General features: G+C 36.6%; 1 protein-coding gene across 1 annotated transcript; it reads left to right on the top strand.

The window, feature by feature from the left end:
• Positions 1 to 622: 622 nt before the first annotated feature.
• Positions 623 to 15,505, top strand: LOC134386390 (UDP-glucuronosyltransferase 2A3-like). The gene is made up of 6 exons (XM_063108520.1): positions 623 to 1,346; positions 3,964 to 4,112; positions 6,267 to 6,398; positions 14,076 to 14,163; positions 14,557 to 14,776; positions 15,226 to 15,505. The coding sequence occupies exons 1-6, from the start codon at positions 623 to 625 to the stop codon at positions 15,503 to 15,505; spliced, it is 1,593 nt and encodes a 530-aa protein (XP_062964590.1).
• Positions 15,506 to 15,728: the final 223 nt, after the last annotated feature.

Raw genomic sequence — 15,728 nt, 5'->3', positions numbered from 1 at the left:
AACTTTTCTCCAATACATTGCATTTCTGTTTGATTCCACCAGTAAATATCAAACTTGCAAGCTGGCGAGTAGGATTCTCAGATCCTTCTGCCCCCTCCTGTTCAGATCATGGGAGTTATGTAAATGAAAGAAGATTCTGGCAACTTTGTGCAAGGTAGGCATACCTTATTATTCAGATGTAAGCCTCACAGACATGCTTTATTTCTCCAAGACAAACTGAGGCTCTGCCCCACTGACCCTCCATGCTCTACTGACCTTCTGTGCTCTGCTGACCAGAAGTTCAGAGAAGTTGTCTCTTTTACATTACAAGTACACAATAGTGGCCACAGGCCAAGCATTATATAATCATAACAATCCTGCTGAACCAGTAAATGGGCACACATGCACAGTTACGCTACTCTTATAACTTGTTTCTAATGAATGTGGTGAATCTTGCACAGATTTGTAACAAATGTAAAGCAAGAGATCCTGAATAAACTTTTCCTATTTTCCTAATACAAGCAATCAATGACCTTTTGACTTTAAAAATTAATTTTTAACTCCTTTTCTGTCTAAATTGCCATTTGAACGCTGTGCCCAATAAACACAACCTCTGCTGAACAAGTGTGAGGGAGCTGCCATGATGGTGTCTGAGAAGTGGGCTTCTGCACTCCTGCTGCTGCAGCTCTGCTGTGCTGGCTGTGGACTCTGTGGGAAGGTTCTGGTGTGGCCCTCTGACATGAGCCACTGGCTTAATATCAAGAACATTCTGGATGAACTCGCAGACAGGGGCCATGAAGTAACAGTGCTGAGTCCTTCATATACTATCCTCATTGATCACAGGAAGACATCTGCACTGAACTTCGAGGTGTTCCATGTGCCACTTGACAGAAAGAATACAGAGGATAAAAGTGATGAACTTTTAAATCTAATTCTTAATGTCTTGCCAAGCTTACCATTTTGGCAATCAGCAATAAAATTGAATGATTTTTTTATTGGATTGACTGGTAATTTTAAACTTCTCTGTGAAAGTGTAGTCTACAATAAGACACTCATGAAGAAGCTGCAGGAAGCCAACTATGATGTAATGATTATAGACCCTGTGACACCCTGTGGGGAACTAGTGGCTGAGCTGCTTGCAGTCCCTTTCGTGCTCACACTTAGAGTTTCTGTGACAGGCAATATGGAGAGATGCTGTGGGAAACTTCCAGCTCCACCTTCCTACGTACCTGTGCCCATGTTGGGACTAACAGACAGAATGACCTTTCTAGAAAGAGTAAAAAATACAATGCTTTTAGTTTTCTTCAACTTCTGGATGCAGGATTACGACTTTCATTTTTGGAAGCAGTTTTACAGTGAAGCATTAGGTAAGATACTCTGCATTTTAATCTAGTTATAAAAAATATAAAAATATTCTTGTTATATGTAGTATATTGCATATAAGACCAGTATAGTAAGTTTTTATATTACAAAATGTTGTAGCTGTTCTTGCTAAAGGGTGTGTAATATATAACAGTGACACGACCTACTTTCCTAACACCAGTAATAAACAGAAATATGATCAGTATTAATAAAAAGATTATATTTGTTACTTTTTTTAAATCACCCAAATCTGTACCATACATTTTTGCGAATAACTGATTCTTACATTTAACTTTATACCATATCTACTGAAACAAGGTTCCCATCATTCTTCCTCTCTCATAAATTTCAAAAGAGTCTTCAGAATGTCTTCTTTAGACAGTTTCATCATGGCTGGTTATATTGAAACATTTTCTAGGATACTTTAAATTCTCGGATGATTGCTACATAAAAAGTTGACAAATTACTTAAAAAACTCTAAAAGATTTTGGGTCTTGTTGAGTAAAAGAAATAAGATTTTTAACTTCACTGATGTACACTTATTTGACTTATTTTTAATTCCTTGCCTTATTTATTTAGTTTGCATACTTAAATTTACTTTCATTCACTTTTCTTTGATCACTCCTGTACTTGTAATTGTGAATTAGCCCTTTAAATATAGAATTCCTTTAATTGCTTGAGCCTTTCCTAAATGAGGCCTAAGATCACATAAATTAAAATCACCTAGAGGTTGGTAATCCAGGCAGTATGTGGGGCAAAATGAACAGAGAATCTAAAGGACATAAACACATTTGCTTGGAAGTTGAAAGATGGTTCTAATCTAATTTCTGGTAATTTTAAACTGTACGTTTTCAGTAAAACTTCTTCATTATCAATTAAAAGCATTGGGCTTTACGACCTTGTATGTGACTACAATCACTAAAATGTGATGGCCCAAAAAAGAGGTTTTCCACCTGTGATATACATCACCACCAACTTTAATTAGAATCCTAAAGAGAAAAGGATTCTCATCTGAGTTATTTCATTTAGAAGATGCAAAACATTTTTTATTATATTTTATTAGCATATTCATTATTACAAATCATGATTTTTCTTTGTGCCTTTTACCCAACCTATCTTGTAAATAGAAATTATTGACTTGGTTATTTACAATTTGTCAATATTCTGCTTAAAACCTGAAGTTAATACTTAAAATGTTCACCCCTTCGAAACACATCATTTGAAGGTGACACTAAAGTGTGTGATAGTCGTAGTATGTGTATGCATACCTCACAACCCAAAGAGGAGGTCAATATGAGTATGAAGCAGTCAGGGAATTCCTACTAATAAAATAGTGGCCCATCAATTGAAATGACAGAATGTAATACAGGAGGTTAAGATAGACCAACACTGGTGGGATCCTGCAAAAACATATCCCTGATTCTAGACTAGAAACCACTGAGAGATGATTTGGTGAAAGTATCGTGAAGCTATTCTATCATCTGCAATTCATTTGGAGAGAAAAAAATAAGGAATAAATTCACTTGTATTTGGGTGTTGTGGTTAAAATTTTATGTTGTGAATATACACTTACACACAAGTGCCTTTCTTTCTTTCTTCCCTTCTTCGTTATTGCATTAATGTCCCCTTCTGTGTTTGTCCATTTTGTGTTGCTATCACAGAAATACCCGAGACTGGATGTAGAGCTATGGCTAGGGCCTGAAGCTCACAGATCCCTCGAGCCCATTCAAAAAGCCTTTACCCTCAGGTCTACGAGCTAGGTAACTGGACAAAACAGTCCCTGGAGCCTTGGCTGAAACAGAAATAGTCTTTATTCAGCACACACAACACTATGAGCTAGGCAGTACAAGGGAGAAACTCAGAAACTCAACTGCTACTGGCAAAGTCCAAAGAGAAACTGAAACTGAGCAGCTGCTAGCAGAGTAAACATGCTCTATGTTTAGACTCCGGCTCTGCTGGCCAGGCTTCTTCTCAACTCTGAAGAACACACAACAGCAATTAACTAGAAAGATACATGGGTGCACATGGGCACTAACTCCACCTACACCAAACTTGTTTGCAAGAAATGTCGAGGGAGCCTGAGTAAATTATTCTATTTTCCCCACACTGGGTAATTTATATGGAAAAGTGGTTTATTTGGCTTATGATTCTGGGACAGCTGCATCTGGCACAGGCCTCAGGCTGCTTCTACTCATGGCAGAAAGTGACAGGCAACTGGTGGGTACTAGCAGATCACATGGTGAGAGGAAGCAAGAGAGCAAGCAAGAGAGAGGAGGTGCCAAGGTCTTTTTAACAACTAGCTCTGGCAGGAACAAATTGAGCGAGATCTCACTCAAGACCCCTCCTCCCCAAGGGAGAGCATTAATCCATTCATGAGGGATCCACCCCCATGACTCAAACAGCTTCCAGCACTGCCACAATGGGGATCAAATTTCCACATGAGTTTTGGTGGGGACAACACATCCAAACTCCATCACATTCCATTTGACATCTAGAAGCAATACTATTCTAGATTACCTAAATTTATTTTTCCCTCCATAGCTTATCAGAAAGTTAGTGGTGTAATTTTTTCATTCGTTATATGCTAATTTCCTCCATCCAATTGTTATTTGTTTCCTCCAGGAAGGCCCACTACAATATGTGAGATTCTGGGGAAGGCTGAAATTTGGCTAATCCGAACATATTGGGATTTTGAATTTCCTCGACCATACTTACCTAATTTTGAATTTGTTGGAGGATTGCACTGCAAACCTGCCAAACCTTTACCTAAGGTAGAACTATTACATCAAGATATTTTGTGTCCTTTATGATAGGATACCTGCTTTTCTTTGAATGATTACAACTTTAATAACAGAAACATGATGCTGAACATCTTCAGTTTGCCAGTTTATATTCATTTTTCATGTCACAGGGGTTCTTATGTGTGCTATATAAGGTTTTTGTGCATTATATTGAGAAATTGGGCTGAAGAGTGGTATGACTGAAGTGCATCTTAAAATATCAGTGTTAATATAGTGTGAATAATGGATTGGAGAGAAAGAAAATTAGAACCCTGAAGATCACTAAGGATACTGCTGTAGTCTTCCTAACAAGCATGATGGGTTTATGAACAAGGGCATTTATCTTGATGGTAGAGAGATAAACATGATTTCATGAAATACTTTGGGGTACATTCCCCAGGATTTAGTGAATTGCAGGAAATAAGTGTTGAGGGAAGAGAAGAAATTGAGGAAGACTGGATTTCCATTTTGAGTGATGGCTTCTACTGAAATAGGAAACACTCAGAGGTGAAACTTGTTTGAGATTAACACTAATACCATGAGTTTTATTTTATGACTATCCACTTAGAGAAGCCAATTGGACTTTCAGGTAGAGTTTTTTAGAGATCACTTGGTGTATTAGTCTATTTCTGTTGTTTACAACAAAAATACCTGAAACTGGGAAATTTATAAAGAAACAACATTTATTGCACACAATTTCAGAGGCCGGGAAGTCCAGGGAATACATCTGGTAAGAGCCTTGTTGGTGGGTAGTGATTCTTCACAGCAAAGCAGGGTGACACATGGTGGATGACAGAAGCAAAGAGAGAGAGAGATTAACTTCCTCATTAGCTCTCCTTTTAAAGCCCTCAGAACCATGCCAATGACCACCATTAAACCATCACTGGATTAATCCATTTACTAGGGCATGATACTTACAATATAATCACCTCAACCAACCTTTCAGCTGTCACAATAGGATTATCCCAACCTCTTAATACTGTCACAGTGGGGACCAAGACTCAATGAGTTTGGAGGGACATCCAATCCACAGCACTTGGGTAATACAAGGTCTCAATCTCGGCAGACAGCAATAGAAATATTGAGAGTAAGCAGCATAAAGTAGAGCTCTTAGAAATGAGAGACTCAAAGGTTGGGTCAGGTCTTTACCTACCTAATGAAAGGTTTCTTTGGAGTGAAAAAAAGTGTATGCCATAATCTAGGTCTTCAAAAAAAAAAAAATGTGGAGTGCCACGGATGTTGGAAGAAACAGTTCTGAGAAGCAAAAATGAATTATAGTTACCTGTTATATTTTTTTTCTAAGTTGGTCTTGAGGCCTCTATTCCAAAAATGGCTATGAACTCTATCCTTACTCTAACAGGGCACCAGGATATTTAGTCGTAGATGTTTACAATGTGCTTTTCACAGGCTACTTCTTTATCCTGGTGAACAACCTAATTATCGATTTCTTTTTATAGTAAGATATGTATTGATGAGTGAAATTTTATTTCAGAATTATGAATATCCTTTTTCTTACCATTCAATTTATAGTTGCAAACCAATATCTAATAAGCCATGGCATAACAAACCTTTATCTAACTAGAGATATAGTAAGACAGGTAACAATTTCCATGGCTCTCTAGATAATCTCCCATGCCAAAGTACTCTTTATCCTCACACTCCACCTTTACACACATACACACACACACACGAGAAAATTATTACATAAGCCATATCTAAAAGGAAGGTAGGTTAACACAGTAATGATTTACTAGATAGAAACTGTGTGCTAGTCATTTCAGAAGCTTATTTCACAAACATTTTGGAGCTTCCTTTCAAGGAATATTTTCAGGAGTTGGCAAACCACTCAGTTTTTAGAATTTGGTGTCCACCAAACATGAAAAGAGCTGTACTTTTTTCACTTAATCTTTGTGTGTAATGATTTAGTTGTGTGTTTCTTCTAGTAAACAAAGATTATGTATTTAAGGTCATATGTTTCATGCACAGACTTCCCTCTAAACAGAATACATGGCTTTACACATCAAAATATAGAAATAGTCTGTGTCTAACAACTCCCTCGAATCTTCATTTTAGAAGTGCAAATGAACTTTATTTCGTTCTCTGTGATACTGCACCTTTGTAATGCAGAGAATTTTTTCTCTGCAGGAAATGGAAGAATTTGTCCAGAGCTCAGGTGAAGATGGGATTGTGGTGTTTTCTCTAGGGTCATTGGTCCAAAATCTCACAGAAGAAAAAGGTGATCTCATCGCTTCAGCCCTCGCCCAGATTCCACAGAAGGTTGGTACAGCCCCCTGTCCTAGGAGGCAGCTGTGCACACTGTGGAGAGAGTGGGGCTTTTCATTTGAAACTTGAATCTCATTTTTCACTTATAGTAACAGGCACCAAAATTAAGTAATAACAGTGTGTTTAGGTACATTTGATCATTTGCCTACTGAGAATCGCCATTACTATGGAAACACCTCTCTTTGTTGTCATATGTTCGTGATGAAATAGAAGTAAAAATATTAATCCCCTAACTGTCATTTTAGAATATAAAATATTAAGGCCTGTACTGACTACTCCAAAAAAATTCAGAGTGTATTAGCTCTAAAGATCAGGAAAGGGCCGAGCCCGTGGCGCACTTGGTAGAGTGCTGCGCTGGCAGCGCGGCGACGCTCCCGCCGCGGGTTCGGATCCTATATAGGACTGACCAGTGCACTCACTGGCTGAGTGCCGGTCACGAAAAAACGACCAAAAAAAATAAAAAAATAAGATCAGGAAAAAGAGAAACTGATATAACAAATATAGAGAGAAATAGTGCTCAAAGATATTCTCCACATATTTGGTTTTATTAGCACTCTATCCAATATAGTTCATCATAGAAGAAGAAGCCTTGATTTATGTAGTCTTTCTAATTAATTAGAGTTTAATAGAGTTAACAGACAATTATAATTTTATATTATAGTCTAACAGAATGCATGTAATAATATATGATACTCAATTAATTTTAATATATCACCACAGTTCTATATTTCCACTCTTTAGATAGTGCTATTTATGAAATATCCAATAGCTCTTTTTATCTTTATATTTGGTTAAATTACATAAAAATCAAAAAGGGCAAATGTGCTAGTTAGGAGTGTGAAATCTTTGTGTTTTGATTATAACATTTTTTGACAAGGAGTTTGGAGCATCCAAGCCATCCTTTGTATTCGAATGCAAGATTTATTATAGATTTCCCCAAAATAAAAAGTGTGTAACAAAAGGTACAAATCCAAAGAAGATGTTCCATTGAAAAAAGTAATATAAGAGGCTGCAGGACACCCCCAGCCCAGGCCAGTGCATGCCGCCCAGAGAGGGCCCCCAGAGAGGCCACAAGAGCTGCCAGGCCCACACACCCCCTGAGGCACCCACGCCAGACCAGGTAGGTGCTGCCATGGGACCACCAGCACAGGCCAGTGCATACCACCCAGAGATGCCCTAAAGCCACCATGCCCACAAGGCCCTGAACCACCCGTGTTAGAACGGGTAGGCACCACTGCAAGACTCCCAGCCCAGGCCAGTCACCACAGCCCAGAGAGGCCCACGCCCCCCACCCACAGGCACCGAGGCAGCCTACCAAACAGGCAGTCCAGGCAGGATCCTAGCCAGACATTAGGGTCGAATGAGTGGACTGTGGAATCCTCTGCCACAATGACTAAACACCAAAGGAAAGATAACAGAAATAGGAAAAATCAAGAAAGTATACCACCAAAGGGTAATAACAACTCTCAAGATCCTATTGAACAGGAAGTCCTTGAAATGACTGACAAGGAATTTCAAACAATAATTCTAAGAAAACTAATTGAGATAAAAGAAAACTCAGTTAGACAACACAACAAAATGAGAAAAAGTATATAGGACCTGAAAGAAGAAATGTACAAAGAAATCAATGCACTGAGAAAGAATATAGCAGAGCTTGTGGAGCTGAAGAATTCATTCAGCAAAATAAAAAACACAACAGGGAGTTTAACAAGCAGGCTAGGACAAGCAGAAGAGATAATTTCTGACCTCGAAGATGGGCTGTTTGAAATAACATAGGCAGACAAAAACAAAAAGAAAAAATAATTTAAAACATTGAAGAAAATCTAAGAGAGATAACAGACAAACTTAAGCACTCAAATATCCGAATCATGGATATTCCAGAGGGGAGGAAAAAGGAAATGTCATAGAAAACATATTTAATAAAATAATGGCATAAAACTTCCCAGGTATAGGGAAAGACACAGATCTTCAGATTCAGCAGGCACAAAGATCCCCAAACATATTCAACCCAAAATGTCCTCTCCAAGACATGTTATAGTCAAATTGGAAAAACTCAAAGACAAAGAGAGAACCTGAAAAGTTGCAGGAGAAAAGCATCAAGTTACCTATAAGGAATCCCCTATCAGACTAACATCAGACTTTTCATCACAAACCCTAAAAGCCAGAAAAGAATGCAGTGATATATTCAAAATACTAAGAGACAAAGATTGCCAGCCAAGAATACATTACCAAGCAAGGCTATCCTTCTGAAATAAAGGGCAAATAGTATATTTCTCAAACAAACAAAAACTGTGGGAGTTCACTACCACATGGCCAGTCTTACCAGAAATTCTCAAGGGAGTACTGGGTTTGATACCTGAAAAACAACCACCACTGCCAGAAATACTCAAGAAAAAAACAAAAGCCACTAGTAAGATAAAAATGCTAACAATAAAGAGAAAAAAAAATTTATCTACCACCCCAAGAAACCAACAATTACCAAAGACAAGCAGTAAATCAGAAAGAAAGGAACAAAAGATACTTAAGACATCTAAACAAAAATCAATAAAATTCTAGGAGTAAATCAACACTTTTCAATAACAACTCTTAATGTAAAAGGACTAAATTCCCCACTCAAAAGACACAGACTGACTGACTGGATTAAAAAGGTAAACCCAACTATATGCTGCCTTCAAGAGACTCTCCTCACTGTAAAGACACATATAGACTAAGAGTGAAAGGATGGAAAAAGATATGCCATGCAAATATAAATGAAAAATGAGCTGGAATAGCAATTCATATATCTGATAAAATAGACTTTAAATCAAAAACCATAAAAAGAGATAAAGAAGGCCACTATATAATGATAAAAGTATTCATCCATCAAGAAGACATAACAATCATAAATATATATGCACCCAATGTCAGAGCAGCCAGATTTATAAAGCAAACAGTATTAGATCTAAAGAATGAGATAGACACTAGTACCATAATATTAGCGGACCTGAACACCCCACTCTTGATATTGGACAGATCATCCAGACAAAGAATCAGCAGAGAAAAAAAAAGATCTAAACCACACTTTAGACCAATTGGACTTGGCAGATATCTACAGAACATTCCATTCAACAACCACAGAATATTCATTCTTCTCATCAGCACATGGAACATTCTCCAGGAGAGACCATATGTTAGGTCACAAACCATGTCTCAACAAATTTTTAAAAATTGGAATTATTCTATGTATTTTTTCTGATTACAATGGATTAAAATTAGAAATCAATAACAAATGACACTCTGGAAACTATACAAACACATGGAAAGTAAACAGCATTCTACTTAATGACATATGGGTCCAAGAAGAAATTAAACAGGAAATCAAAAAATTTCTTGAAACTAATGAAAATACTGATCCATCATACCAAAACCTGGGGGATACTGCAAAAGGAATACTTGAGGGGAAAATTTATCGCATTAAATGCTTACTTCAGAAGAATGGAAAGATGGCAAGTAAACAACCTGACACTTCACTTTAAAGAACTAGAAAAACAAGAACAATCCAAACCCAAAGTTAGCAGGTGGAAAGAAATAATTAAGATCAGAGCAGAATGTAATAAAATAGAAACCCAAAAAATGATACAAAAGATCAATGAATCAAAAAGTTGGTTTTTTGAAAAAGCAAATAAAATTGACAAGCCATTAGCATGGCTAACTTAAAAAAGAAGAGAGAAGACCCAAATAACAAAAATTAGAAATGAAAAAAGTGATATTACAACTGATATCTCAGAAATACAAGAAATCATTAGAGACTATTATAAACAACTATATGCCAACAAATTTGAAAATCTGGAGGAAATGAATAAATTTCTGGACACACACAAACTACCAATACTGAGCCAAGAAGATGTAGAAAGTCTGAACAGACCAATAACAATAAAAGAGATTGAAGCTGTTATCAGAAGGCTCCCAACAAAGAAAAGCCCAGGACCAGATGGGTTCACTGCAGAAATCTACCAAAACGTCAAAGAGGAATTGATATCAGTTCTCTACAAACTATTCCATAAGATTGAAACAGAGGCCATTCTCCCAAACTTATTCTATGAAGCAAACATCACCCTGATACCAAAACCAGGTAAAGATACAACTAAAAAAGAAAACTACAGGCTGATATCCTTGATAAACATAGAAGCAAAAATCCTCAATAAAATACTAGCTAACAAAACACAGCAATACATATCCAAAATTATACACCATGGTCAAGTGGGATTCATTAAAGGGATGCAAGGTTAGTTCAACATACACAAATCAATAAATGTGATACACCACATCAATAAAATCAAAGACAAAGACAATATTATTATCTCTATAGATGCTGAAAAAGCATTTGACAAAATTCAACATTCCTTCATGATATAGACTCTGTACAAATTAGGTATAGATGGATAGTATCTCAAACATAATTAAGCCATATATGATAAGCCCACTGCCAATAACATCCTGAATGGGGAAAAGCTGAAAGCTTTTCCCTTAAGAACAAGAACTATCAAGGATGCCCAGTCTCACCACTCCTATTCAACATAGTGTTGGAAGTACTAGCCAGAGCAATCGAAGAAGAGAAAGAAATAAAGGGTAACCAGATTGGAAAAGATGAAGTCAAACTGTCCCTGTTTACAGATGACATGATCCTTTATATTGAACATCCTAAAGCCTCTACTGAAAAACTCTTGTAGTTGAAAAATGATTTCAGCAAAGTTGCAGGATACAAAATCAACACACAAAAATCAGCAGCATTTTTACACTTCAACAGCAAACATGTGGAAAAAGAAATCAAGAAAGCTATCCCATTTACAATAGCCACCAAAAAAATTAAATACTTAGGAATAAAGTTAACCAAGGATGTGAAAACTCTCTGTGAAGAGAACTACACACCACTGTTGAGAGAAATTAAAGAGGACACAAGAACATGGAAAGATAACCCATGCTCTTGGATTTGAAGAATTAATATGAAAATGTCCATAGTAACCCCCCCAAAGTGATATACAAATTCAATGCAATCCCCATCAAAATTCCAATGACATTTTCCTCTGAATTGGAAAGAAACTATCCTAAAATTTATATGTAATAACAAGAGACCACGAATAGCAAAGCAATTCTGAGCAATAAAAATAAAGCTGGAGGCATAACACTACCTGACTTTAAAGTATACTACAAAGCTATAATAACCAAAACAACATGGTACTGGCATAAAAACAGACACACGGATCAATGTAATAGAATGGAGAATCCAGAAGTCAACCCATATACCTACAGCTATCTAATCTTTGACAAAGGTAGCAAGTCCACTCACTGGGGAAGTGACTGCCTCTTCAGTAAATGGTGCTGGGAAACCATATCCATATGCAGGAGAATGAAACTAGACCCATACCTCTCACCATATACCAAAATCAACTCAAAATGGATAAAAGAATTAAATATACACTCTGAAGCAATAAAACTCCCTAAAGAAAATATAGGTGAAACACTCCGGGAAGTAGGATTGGGCACAGATTTCATGAATATGACCTCCAAAGCACAGGCAACGAAAGGTTAAATAAACAAATGGGATTACATCAAGCTAAAAGCTTCTGCACAGCAAAAGAAACAATTAACAGAGTTAAAAGACAACCAACAGAGTGGGAGAAAATATTTGCAAAATATACATCTGACAAAGGATTAATATCCAGAATATACAAGGAACTCAACTTTACAGCAAAAAAAACCAAGTAACCCAATTAAAAAATGTGTGAAGGAGCTAAATAGGCATTTTTCAAAGGAAGATAAATGAATGGCCAACAGACACGTGAAAAAATACTCAGCATTTGGGAAATGCAAATCAAAACCACACTGAGATACCATCTCCCTCCAGTTAGGATGGTTAATATACAAAAGACTGTGAATGATAAATGCTGACAAGGTTGCAGAGAAAAAGGAACTCTCATACACTGTTGGTGTGACTGCAAAATGTGCAGCCTTTATGGAAAGTGGTATGGAGATCCCTCAAACAATTGCAGATAGATCTACCATATGACCCAGCTATCCCACTGCTGGGAATATACCCAGAGGAATGGAAATCATCAAGTCGAAGGGATACCTGTTCTCCAGTATTTATTGCAGCACTATTTACAATAGCTAAGAGTTGGAACCAAACCAAATGTCCATCATCAGATGAGTGGATACAGAAAATGTGGTATATCTACACAATGGAATACTACTCAGCTATAAAAAAGAATGAAATAGTGCCATTCACAGCAACATGGATGGACTTAGAGAAAATTATATTAAGTGAAATAAGCCAGGCAAAGAAAAAGAAATACCACATGTTCTCACTTATTTGAGGCAGCTAAAAATAAATAAATACACCAAAAATTGGGGGTGTGGGGAAGAAGACAGAACTATCACAATTCTTTTTACTTGTTAAGACAAGCGAACAGATAATGATATTGATGGAGAGGGGGGGAAGGGAGGATTCAGTAAAGGGACACAAAAATCAACTACCTTGTATATTGATAAAATTAAATTAAATTAGTTAAAAAAAAAAAACAGGAAGAGATAGGTGGGTGTGTAGGTAGAGTGAAGCGATTTGAGACCAAGAAATATATTCATATGGTGGAGGGCCAGTGTAGGGAGCTTTACAATGGTAAAGAGCACATGCTTTGTAGACAGGTGAGGATTTCCTAACCTGACAAAATGTGGGATTTAGGCAGGTTATCATTCCCAGAGCACTGTTTTCATTATCTGTAAAGTGGGCCTGGTGTACTAACCTGCATGACTGTATGAAGGTTAAATATTAATAAATTGACCCACCATTTGCATAGTATTTGCCACAGAATAAGTGTTCAAAATGACAGCTGTTACTATCAGTATTAGTCTGTGGAGAGAATGCCAGCTGCCAAGTTCCTTTATGGGTGTATTGGCACAGACCAAGAGTTGGCAAACTATGGGCCATGTGTCAAATCTAGCTGGCCAGCTGTATGGCCCTTAAACTAAGAATGGTTTTCTCATTTGTAAGTAATTAGAAAAAATCAGAAGAAAAGCAATATTTCATGATGTGTGAAAATAATATGAAGTTCAAATTTTAGTGTTCATAAATAAAGTTTTACTGGAAAATAAAAAGTAATATAAAAAACCCACTCATTCTTCCCTAAAAGAAAATTTTAAAAAAGAAAGAAAGGGGCAGAAATGACAAAGGAGAAAAATATACCTAATCATCCAAAAACAAACAAACAAAATTTAAAGCAAATTATGTTTGTGAAGAACTTTAAATTTGAATATAGATTTACAATGGCCCAGGAACTTAAATTTATACAGAGGTCATGTATCCATAGTAATTTTCAATCCCATACACTGATTGATTCAACAGTCCTTCCTTATTTTCTAATTTTTCACTTATAATATCACTCCCAGATGCTTTTAATTGATAATATACAAAATGTTAATAGTATACTTAATAAGTGACTATTATAAGCCCTTTTAAACAGGTGGCTGTAGATAGTCTGACTATTTCTTTCAGTGTTTACAAAGTACCCCTATAAATTTCTCTCTCAATTGTAACCTGAAGTAAAGTGAGATGTATGATTTATAAATACCTGTATAGCCTTAAAATACAATTGTCCTGTTGTTTTATTTATGAAATACATGCATTTTCTTCCACAGGTTTTATGGAGATACAAGGGTAAGAAACCAGCCAAATTAGGAGCCAATACTCGGCTCTATGATTGGATACCCCAAAATGATCTTCTTGGTAAGAATATGAGAACAATATGCAATTGGATGGGGACAAATTGAATAACTGCTTAACAGTTAACAAAGTCAACAAATATTTAAGAGTCATAGAAGTTTATTATGTTACCTCCAATTTTAAAGCAAATATAATTAAAACATTGACCCTTTATTTTATAGATTCACATTGCCTGTTGTTCATGTAAGAGTTTCAGACAATGTAGAAAGAATTAATGCCTCCTTTTCCTAAGATAGCTACTTTCTGTGGTAGCAATGCTCCATTCATTCATCATTTGTAGAAGATGATGCCTTCTTCAGTGAGTTATGTCATAGTTTTTTTCCCTTCCATCTCTGAAATTCTTTTAATTTATTATAATAAAACTCGCACCCATTTCTCATTCAATTTACAAACTAGGTCATCCGAAAACTAAAGCTTTTATCACTCATGGTGGAATGAATGGGGTCTATGAAGCTATTTATCATGGGGTCCCTATGGTGGGAATTCCTATGTTTGGTGATCAGCCAGATAACATTGCTCACATGAAGGCCAAAGGAGCAGCTGTGGAAATAAGTTTCAACACAATGACACGTGCGGATTTCCTCTGGGCTTTGAGAACAGTTATTAATGATCCTTCGTAAGTACTAATGCTTCTAAAGGCTTACCTACCATTGATTATGTTATTTATCATACCAGAAAAATGTTAGTGACTGTGCTTATGGACTATAAGGGCTGTTTTTCCACAATCTTGGGTCATTCCTCATCTTGGTCTTGGAATAGTCCTGGAAATTATAGATCGTGCAGTGTCAGACTTCCTTCTTGGAAAAATTAGGCTTAAATCAACAACCAGTTTACTAAGTTGTTTCTTTATCTTCATTTTACCACACTCTTTTAAGAATATATCTTGTTTTCAATCTCTCCACTATGTCTGTTACATGCTATACAACCAACAAAGGTCATGTCACAGCAAGAATTGATCTTTTCCTCAACAAGTTTTTGGCTTGCATAATGTTCACCATGTTTCTCATACTTATCTTTTATAAAAACAGAAACTCTCTAATATCTGTCTGTGTTTTTGCCTTCTAGTTATAAAGAGAATGCTATGAGGTTATCAAAAATTCACCATGATCAACCTGTAAAGCCCCTGGATAGAGCAGTCTTCTGGATCGAGTATGTCATGCGCCACAAAGGAGCCAAGCACCTGCGGCCAGCTATCCATGACCTCACCTGGGTCCAGTACCACTCCCTGGATGTGACTGGGTTCCTGATGGCCTGTGTGGCAATTTCTATATTCTTAGTCATAAAATGTTGTTTATTTACCTGTCGAAAACTTGGTAAAACAAGAATAAAGACAAAAAGAGAATAGATCCTTTCAAGTTTGGCAAAGTCCTGAGTGGGACAATCCTGTTAATTCCAGCTACCAAGAGCTTAATTAGAACACATCAGCTTCTTCTTGTTTTCAGATTTCCCATTCTTCTACTTTAGCCTAGCTATAAAGCCTAGAATTCAATGGATCATTATCTAGTGAGCATGTCTTATTCTTTCTTTGTCTTTTCCTAGTTGTCTTTACCCTCTTCTCTCACTTTCCA

The sequence above is a fragment of the Cynocephalus volans genome, chromosome 9 (assembly GCF_027409185.1).
Source record: "Cynocephalus volans isolate mCynVol1 chromosome 9, mCynVol1.pri, whole genome shotgun sequence".
Lineage (NCBI taxonomy): Eukaryota > Metazoa > Chordata > Mammalia > Dermoptera > Cynocephalidae > Cynocephalus > Cynocephalus volans.
This window is presented reverse-complemented; position numbering and strand designations above follow the sequence as displayed.